Raw genomic sequence first — 10,000 nt, 5'->3', positions numbered from 1 at the left:
CTCTCTCTCTCTCTCTCTCTCTCTCTCTCTCTCTCTCTCTCTCTCTCTCTCTCTCTCTCTCTCTCTCTCTCTCTCTCTCTCTCTCTCTCTCTCTCTCTCTCTCTCTCTCTCTCTCTGCATGGCTAGCCGACGGTGTGTGTGTGTGTGTGTGTGTGTGTGTTTAACACCCGCTCTAAATCATCGCCACACATGTTCTTCAAAAGTCTCACATTTACTGGAAGAAACTCTTACACGCGATTAAATTTCTCCAAAAAGGAGTTATAAACGAGATGACCAAGCTGTAATTTCTTGCAACACTCACAGCGCCACGAAATTAGCAGTTTTGCGGAACTCGGTGCCAAGAAAAAGCTGCAGAAAACTGCAAACCAATTAACTGAGTCTCTGTGGTTGGAAAATTGCATGAAAACGTAATCAGAAACGAGATGATTAAGTACCTCGACAGCCTCTGGCGAAATTAAGTTTATTCAGTTGCTTCATTGTTGATAATTACGTCATCTATTGATGTTGTCACTTACACATTTATTTATTATCAAGTTCATGATGAAGTTCCGCCACTGAAGTCGATGTGGTTAAAGAAAACATTTTACACTGGCTGTAGGAGTCACATGCAGCGAAGTGGTTGCCTGAGCAGCGGGAAATTGTTGCCTTCACCGGGATAACTTCACACTCAAATTTATATAAACTTCAGCACATATTTGTATTCACAAGAAAGGTACGATTTTTGTGACCGCTCCTCACGGCGCTGCCTATTTCCTTGTTCTGTGGCGGGCTTTTGACTGAGCCTTGTATCTTGACGGGAGATCAGGGTCTCTTCCTCGTTCGATGCCAATCCTCCTTGCACGCCTTCACAGAGCGTGCCCTTTTCCTCTATTTCGTATGCAAAATATGTCAGTAAGTCCTAATTTGTTAACATACTGACTGTCGCAATTACTTATGTGTATGAAATGGTTACACTTGAAAGAAGCACTTGTGGTTTATGTCCCAAGATGTCCCGCGTGGATGGCAGGATGTTACCATGTGCTTCCCAAGTGCATGAAACTCACCAGGCACGGTGGAGCTGCGGCATTACTAGGAACCCGACGAGTGGTTTACTCGTAGCTTATTGAGCATGAGCTGCATGTTCCCTTTAAGCCGCCTCTCACCCGCCGTTTGCTGGTGTCCCGGGAGTGTTCACTTGCCTCTAATCCCCGCTTTATCCAACATGCTATGATCTAATCTCGTTACTTTAGCCGCGTGGCTGCCGAGACGCGAGCGGCCTCATGTTTTTTCAGTGTTTTTTAATGATGTTGCGTTGCTGTTGTGAAAGTGTGTTTTTGGGGGTGTTGAGGACTGATATTCATCGTGTTCACACACACACACACACACACACACACACACACACACACACACACACACACACACACACACACACACACAACTGTCTTCCTGCACACTTAAGCCTCAGCACTGTAAATGGCGGTGGGATTTGGCTCCCAAGGTGAGGGATGTAATGGATGTGTTGTGAGCATTGGCGGGTTGTTGACTCCCTGGCATCCCTCCCCGCCAGCCTGCGCGCCACTGTACCATGCAGCAGCAGCAGCAGCAGCTTGCCGCGGCGACGCCCATCACCGCCAAGACTTCCTCGGCATGCGAACGAGCACCAAAGGATTTACAGAAAGAGAACTGCATTTCCTCCTAACTTTTGGGATTCCTTAGCCAAGTTTTCTCGAGAAAACGTAGAAATTTCCTGGTAACCCATGCCTCGTCACGGTCATGAGGCGCCTCGGCACACCACGCAGCGTCGGGCCGTGCTGCACCGCTCACGCGTGACACCCAGCGGGTCCTTAGCGCCGCGGGCCGTACGTGCATGACGTGTGTGATGTGCCGTCAAGGTGTTATGTTGTTTTAACTGTTATGATGGAGTTCATGGTTTATGTATAGGACAAAAATGAGGACGAGTACGCTGCACACTGCACAGAGCCACAGACCTGCTCACGTCATACACCGGTCAGTACTTGGCCACTCAACTTTCACTTCAAGAAACTGTCTCAAAAACCTTATACAGAAGTGCATGCTCCCGTTTTCTGTTCTTTTTTTTTTTTTTTTCCTTTTCATACATAATTTGTATGAATGATTTCGTAAATGGTGATATTAGCCTCCGTAAGTAATGCAAGCCCGCCTAAACCTTCAAGACTGTATAATCCATTTTTCAACCACCAAGGCCATTTTTCACGAATGCCTGCGATCAAGTAAGCGCAGCATACTAATAAGCGAGCGACACACTGCAAGGCATCGCTGTAAGGTTTTCCCATCATTCTGCTGACACTAATACAGTTATGCTGCATCATCTCAGAACAAGGGAGTGAAGTTGCTTATCACGAGAACTGGATTGGATTTTTTTTTTTTTTTTCAATTGTCTTCCGCTGTGTGTGTGTGTGAGAGAGAGAGAGAGAGAGAGAGAGAGAGAGAGAGAGAGAGAGAGAGAGAGAGAGAGAGAGAGAGAGAGAGAGAGAGAGAGTTAAATCTCCCCTTTGATCAATATCATCACGTAGCGAACTTACTGGTCTTCTAGTATGAGTAATAATCCCCATACCTTGCCTTGCCACTTTCCTGCAGCGTAAGGAAATGAAGTATACAACACTGCAACACATCACAAGACTCGTACCCCAGCTGCGTGTGATGTTCGTGGCTGGGTGCTTCTTTCATCGTACGTCTGGCAGCGGTGTGGCGTGACTGACTGGTACACTGACTCCAATCTTTTCACTCCAATCTTTTCATTGTGCTGTATAATCTAACCCCCGCGAACAGTAATTATTTCCACTCTACTTGCGCGATATAATGTTAAAGTTCCCCCTCAGCATTATCTTCACTTAAATTGGAGGTGTTTAACGCAAAGGTCGCTGAAAATCATTATTACCATCAGGGTCTTGATAAGCTCTGGAGGCGGACAGATGAGGGAGGACGGGAGGGAGGCGAGACAGGAAGCTTCTTTCTGTAACTGATTGTTATCTTGTTCACCGTTTTCCTTTCGCTCTTACTCACTTCCTACTCTCTTCCGCTCATAAGAAAATTCATCTCAAAAGTTCCCAGACACCGCTCTTTTCCATATTTATTATTTCTTGAATTTGTTGTACGCTACCACTGAGATAACTAAGTTGTGAACTCTTACTTTATTAATGGTATCACGAAACTTGTTTTGAATAGTTAGACTATTTTATTAAGGAAAACTAAATCAACTGCTCTAAAAGGTTAAAGATATCCTATCATTCAGTTTATCAGTAGTATGAGGAAATTATATTTAAATTTGTACCAGACCATTATATTATTTAAGGAGGAGTCAAAGGGTTAACAAAAATAATATCCAGGAGAAATGCGTTGGGATATTCATGGTGTCCGGACTTTGGATAACAACTCGTGGTGGTTCCATGGTTGTGCCTTAAACTTGAATATCACTGTCAATAAAAAAAAAAAAAATTGTTGTTCCAATTAAACTCACACTTACTAAGTCATTCTGGCTAATTTTCTTATTATTCCCCACATAGAGTCGTAGGACGTGAACAGTCGTCACAGCACAGTCGCCTCCTAACGCGATTAGCACTGCTGAATAGTTAGTGTCGCAAACGTCTCATCCGGCATTCTCTTAAGTGCCCGACATCCCATACGTTGCACATTTTGGTAGTACATGGCAGAACATTGGTGGCAGTGAGTGGGTGAGGGTGGTGGCCGCTGCTTGTTGGGCTTCACTACTCGTACAAGACTCTTCCATTACCTGCCCTTTAAAGCAGAACGCGTCCTTTGACATTCTCTCTCTCTCTCTCTCTCTCTCTCTCTCTCTCTCTCTCTCTCTCTCTCTCTCTCTCTCTCTCTCTCTCTGGTATCGGTTCAATTCAATTCATTGCTTTCCTCAAACTTTTTTTTTCTGATCTCCCGTGTGTTTATTAAAGAAAAGGTTTCAGTTTTCCTATTTAAGTTTGAGTCCAAGAAAGTAAGTGTATGGTATTTCTTCCCCCTTACTGCCACCCACGATTCGTGATATTTCTATGTAACTTTACTCTTTTTTTTCTTTATATGTCAGGTTTTTCTTTCTCTGATGAGTTCCCTTATAGAGCAATGGAGCATTTTGTTGTTTTATTCCATTTGTGTGACCCATTAACCTTCTTGTGCCGAGGTGCTGCTGACCCAGTCATTGTCTGATGGCTCGAGGCAGTACTCCCAACTCTTTTCATTGAAACTTTCAACGCATCCATGACAAAGGGAGGCGGAAAACTTGCTGTAGAGATGAGATAAGAGACTTTGATGGGGTGCCCTGAAAGACTCGCACGCGACCAGCAGACATACGAGTGAAGGTTATGGAGGTTTTGGCCCTGTACTGGAATCATCAAGGCTGACGATTATTACGTGTGTGTGTGTGTGTGTGGGTGTAGAAAAGTGTCTAGCATGAAGGAACGCAAGATACGAGTAGAAGGTAAAAAAAAAATCAGTTCATTGTGTAATGATCGTCGAGGTATGAGCGTCTTGTTTCTGCTCCTCACGTACACACTATGTCATCGCCACACACGAGGATAAATCCGCTCCACATCTCGGTGCCGTGTTTCTTGTTAGGATGTCATGGCCTTACTTTTTTAGCTTGCGTCGTTAATTTAGTTCTGCAACTTTCTCCATTGTCTGGCTTTCCACTTTTCATTCCAGACACTTTTTTTTTTTTTCAGAAGTTTAAGTTCCTGACCAAAATTTTACCTGGGAGTGTCCTTAGAACAATTATTGCTGTTTAGCTTTTGTTCCATAATATTTGTTCTAATTAATTTTTATTGTTATTATTATTATTATTATTATTATTATTATTATTATTATTATTATTATTATTATTGTTATTATTATTATTATTATTATTGGTTCACTTGATAGCGAATACCTGTCACTGGAAAACTGCTGTTGTTCTAGTACCATGCTTAGGTACTTTATTTTGTGATCACGTTACACGAATCTTCCTTCATTTCCATACTTGTCTCCTTTCGCTCACACGTACATGAGTCACTAAGCTTGTACACCCTTCAGGAAAATATCATATCGTCGTAACTAATATTGTTTGAATCATCAATGTTTCGTACATTTTCTTTCTATTTATGACTCTCTCTCTCTCTCTCTCTCTCTCTCTCTCTCTCTCTCTCTCTCTCTCTCTCTCTCTCTCTCTCTCTCTCTCTCTCTCTCTCTCTCTCTCTCTCTCTCTCTCTCTCTCTCTGACACATTCATTGTAGAAATTATCATTGTACTGTTCCTATTCTTGTTACTTTCTTGAGGATGACGCTCATGAAGGGAAACAGTGCAGGTTTCCGTGGGATCTTTTACTTAGTTTACTATCTTTGAGGCCCTAAAACAAATTAACGAATTTGTTTTAAACTATTTTTTTCTCTTCCTCGCTTTACTGTTCGTGCAGGTCTCCCTTAGCGGGAGTCCCCGCCGTGGGCAGGACGCCCGTTCTTCCATTCAACTCGGTGACTCGGGTTGGTGTTTTACAAGGCGACAATTGGACGCCTGCTTCTTTCATTATGTTTGTCAGTTTATTTATCAGTCTTTCGCTGTCGATCCATTTTTTTTTTTTTTTATCATTATTGTTTTTGCTTCATTTATTACAATATTTTCATCGGGATTCTCGCGGTGTTGATGCAAAACACTCAGCTGCCGACTTAACTTTTTTTTTTATTTACCTATTCATATATTGTTATTACTTACTTTTTTTTATATACTGTAGTGAAACACTCGCAGCACAAATCAAGATCCATATGATTAGTAATTTACTATTTTTTACTGGCATTCAAAGCCGCTTGTTTATTTCCTTACATGTGAGCAACTCAATTTTCGTCTGTTCTGATGTGATTTCAGTATTGCATACGCATTATTTTCAGCACTTCATTTTGTGTAAATTAATATATATATATATATATATATATATATATATATATATATATATATATATATATATATATATATATATATATATATATATATATATATATATATATATATATATATATATATATATATATATATATACAATCTTTTGGGTATAGTACTTATTCACTTCTACATAAGCTTGTAATGAGTTGTGATAATGGAGTTATTGTTCTGTAGAACCACTTGAGTGTTGTATTCCATATCTGGCTTCAAATCGTTGAGAAAGTATTGATATAATGTTCAAAGTGGCTTTTTCGTTCTTTGCTAGACATCGCAACAAATTCCACACAACATGAAAACTGACGGACTCTCAACTTCTTACTTCCGTTTTGGTTACTGTCACTTCCCTCGTCATTATGAGAACACGGATCCATCACACACGTCTTGGTTACTTCACTACTCGACCATTTTCTCCCTCGCGGAGAGCACCCTAGCGAGGCGGATGCGGTCGAGTGGGTGACTGGCTGTTGGCATCCTGGGTGTAACGATCCTTGGATTTTTTTTTTTTTTTTTTTTTTTTTTTTTTTTTTTTTTTCTCGCCCCATCTCTCGTCGCACTTGTCTCTGAAAAATGAAGTTGACATGTCACTTATCATGTTCAGTTTGCTTAAATATTTATTTGAAAACTTATTTTACTTTTTGCACTTTTCATAAAGTAAAGTATGGTTAAAATAGCTTATGCGTAGAGCAGAGAAAGGGTTGCTACGGATGCTGAAGGACTGTGGCTCAATAACAATTTTCATCATTAGAGTATTAAGGCGACAGGTGCTTGTGGGAGCCATGTTTGCTGCCTCCCTACTTGGATCAGGAGAAAACCACCACTTGATCACGCTCCTCTGCCCCACACCCCGCACCCCGCCTTGCTCACTACACTCACTCACCACTGTGCACACCGTATGCACCGTTGTTTAACTCTTAAACAGCTTTTACTACTTTCACTAGCCTTCAGTCATCAACGGAGGCAGCTCACTAATGTCTGACACGCTTACTCTCACTGTTTGTTTGCAGGTGTCCTGATTGCACTTTTTTTTTTTTTATTGTACGAATATGTGTATATAATTTATCTCACATGACGTACAGCTCCACACCACCACGACCCACCAGACTCCCACCACAGCTATCCATGCACAGCATAAATCACTCATCTCTAAGGTTCTTTGAGTTTGTGCGTATGTGTATGCGTGTATGCTTCTTTAGGCCTCAGCTCACCTTTCCTTGCAGTCTGAGGAGCGCGGTCGCCGCTTCCTACAGCCGGCTCACCGCAGTCGCTCCGAGGGGCCCATAGGCAGAGATCTAGATGATGATAGTTTTCTTGTGTCAGAGTACAAGACCCAGTACGCCTGGGTGAGGCGGCCCCCCTCCGCCAGGGGCCCTGAGGCCGCCCCTCTCCTCGAGGTGGAAAAGGTAATGTCTAGTCACCTGGATGGCCCGACCCCCAGGCTTGGCTCTACTAGAAGGCAGAATAACGTAGAACAAAGTAGAGCCTGGCGTGGGGCCTCTCTTGACTATTACTCCCTGGGAAGGAAAGAGGTGTCTCTCGCGGCCGACACCTGCCCAGGCTGCCTTCCTCGTGTGCCAGCTGTAAGGGCCTTAGAGCTTAGACCCGGCTACCATCCTAGTACCTTTGTTGTAGTGAGTCTGTACATTGCTGCTATATTGGCCATGAACTCAGTTGTAGACAGAGTTCATCTTTCAGGTGTTTGAAATACACGCTGGATACTTTTAATCGAGGCATAATATTTGAAACAACAACAAAGGAAATGTATTTGTTAAGGAGTAGGTTCCATTACTTTAACTTGATAATGTTTCACTCGGTCCACTGTAATGGAAATGTCGCACAGGTCGACGGGGTCAGTGAAAGGTGAATAGGCTCCAGCTCTGATTTATTCCACACAGATTCGTTAAAACATGACGTATAAATACTGATCGCGACAACGCCAGCTTGTAAAAATTCAGAGGTCATCATTTGTTGGCTCGTGGGATATAAATTAATGTGAGGCGGTTCTCTTCCTCAAGCTTCTGACATAGGTAGAGTTGACATCCGGTTCCTGATTCAGAAAGGTCAGCGAAAGTCTTAATTTGTTCTGGACACGAAACTTACGGGGTGACTATTGCATATAGGAGAGGGGCGCGACTTCATGGGGTAAAAAAAAATGGTATATATGGATCTGTGGCTTTAACTCTCATTGTTAAGGCAGCGCATCTGGGCGGCGGGAACAACTTGTTGTGGCTATCGTGGCGGCTGCGTCTTACCTGTCCAGTTAAAACCTACACTTTGCTTTTAGTAAATATACATAATAATAAGTAGAATAATAATACAGTACAAATGAAGGTTAGATCAACTTGCCTCCTCTCAGTGGATTTCCGGAGACAAAAGGAATTTTTTAAGACAAAAGCAATATATATATATATATATATATAAAAAAAAAAAGTCATTGTTGTCGCACCGAGGTAAGTTGGTGAAGGCGACGGGCTGAAGGAAGATGTGTGTGCTGCTTGTAGCTCCTACCGCTCTCTTGCTCCTCACGTAAGTCTACGGGGATTGTTCTCCAGATTTCCTTATATTCTCAAATCTTCTATTAGTAGACCAATAATAAAGTTTTCTGTCTGTTTCCGTCTTTTAATGAATTGCTAAGACAGGACAGATAGAGATCTCGAACCCGTGTTCTCTCCACACGCTGTACACTTTAAGCTTCCCAGTTTTGTAGTGTGATAGTGTGTCCGGCGTCAGGTTCCGCTTTTCTGTACCAACCTGCTCCTTCTACATAGGATTGCTTTTTGGTATCCTTTATGAGGAGTGTATATATATATATATATATATATATATATATATATATATATATATATATATATATATATATATATATATATATATATATATATATATATATATATATATATATATATATATATATATAATTTATTTATTTATTTATATTTTGATAATGGTGAAGATGATGATGGTTTTGTGATTATAATTATTGTTGTAATTATTGTATCATCATCACCTTCATTACTTTTTCTTATTCTTCTGGATACTACTATATAGAAGAATGATTATATTTTGGCTTGAAATCTTTCAATGACTTGTTTTTTTCCTAGATGAAGTTATTAATTTAACAAGTTTAGAGAACTACGACTAATAACAGTATTGTTTCTCCCCACAGCCGCCGTCGCAGCCCACGAAGCATCAGGTGAACATCAACGGAGTGGCCGGTGGAGCCTCAACGGGAGCTTCAGCAGAAGGTGCCGGAACCGCAGGCGACACACAACCTGCCGAGGAGCAGCTGCCACGCACGCCTCGTAAGTCCAAGTCGATGGGTCGCATTCACGGTGGAGAAACGGGGCCGGAGGTAGGAGGAGGGGCCTCTGGTGGCCCTGACTCTTCAGGCGGCACCCAAGAGGGCCAGCACGACCAGGCACCCCAACAACCCCGCACCGACACTGCGGCACCTTCGCAACACTGGCACCGGGGCCACCGTCGCACACCTTCTGACGGAGTAGCATGGCGACACTCCAAAGGTACACATGGGCCTGGGCACACGCAGGGTTGTCCTCCATAGGCAAAGGACAGTGGCAGGAGGGTGGGAAGCAAGGTGTATGCATTATCCTGCACGGATTAGGGAATAGTTCACCAAAACAATTAGCATCACAGGAATAAAGTTCTCTGGATGAACGATTATCGTAATGATTACAGAACTGGAAAAGTCCACCTCATGCAATCATACACACACACACACACACACACACACACACACACACACACACACACACACACACACACACACACACACACACACACACACACACACACACACACCGCAGTAAAATGTGATACCGCCCATCAGTTTTAATTGATATACCGTCATACCTGGCACAAAAAAAGTGATTGCTTGCATTTAACTGGCAACAATTGATAAACCAAAAGACAAAAAGAAGCCTAAGAATTATAATATTGCTAGTTGTGTGGTGGGAATTCAGCATTTTCAACAGCGCTTGGACACAAGCATACATTTTGTACTTAAAGTTTTGGTTTTGTAGGATGCCAGAATTTGTCAATTAAATACATC

General features: G+C 42.2%; 1 protein-coding gene across 18 annotated transcripts in view; it reads left to right on the top strand.

Moving 5' to 3' along the window:
- The window catches only part of LOC135100831 (proteoglycan 4-like), a 149,732-nt gene that overhangs the window by 75,836 nt on the left and 63,896 nt on the right, over positions 1-10,000 (top strand). For 14 of the 18 annotated variants that reach the window (XM_064004250.1, XM_064004248.1, XM_064004247.1 and 11 more), the window contains 2 exons: positions 7,152-7,334; positions 9,098-9,452. In XM_064004250.1, coding sequence (XP_063860320.1) covers positions 7,152-7,334; positions 9,098-9,452 — 538 coding nt within the window. The remainder of the gene's footprint in view (positions 1-7,151; positions 7,335-9,097; positions 9,453-10,000) is intronic. The other 4 variants (XM_064004261.1, XM_064004259.1, XM_064004264.1 and 1 more) reach the window with 2 other exon arrangements.

The sequence above is a fragment of the Scylla paramamosain genome, chromosome 5 (genome assembly GCF_035594125.1).
Source record: "Scylla paramamosain isolate STU-SP2022 chromosome 5, ASM3559412v1, whole genome shotgun sequence".
Taxonomy (NCBI): domain Eukaryota; kingdom Metazoa; phylum Arthropoda; class Malacostraca; order Decapoda; family Portunidae; genus Scylla; species Scylla paramamosain.
This window is presented reverse-complemented; position numbering and strand designations above follow the sequence as displayed.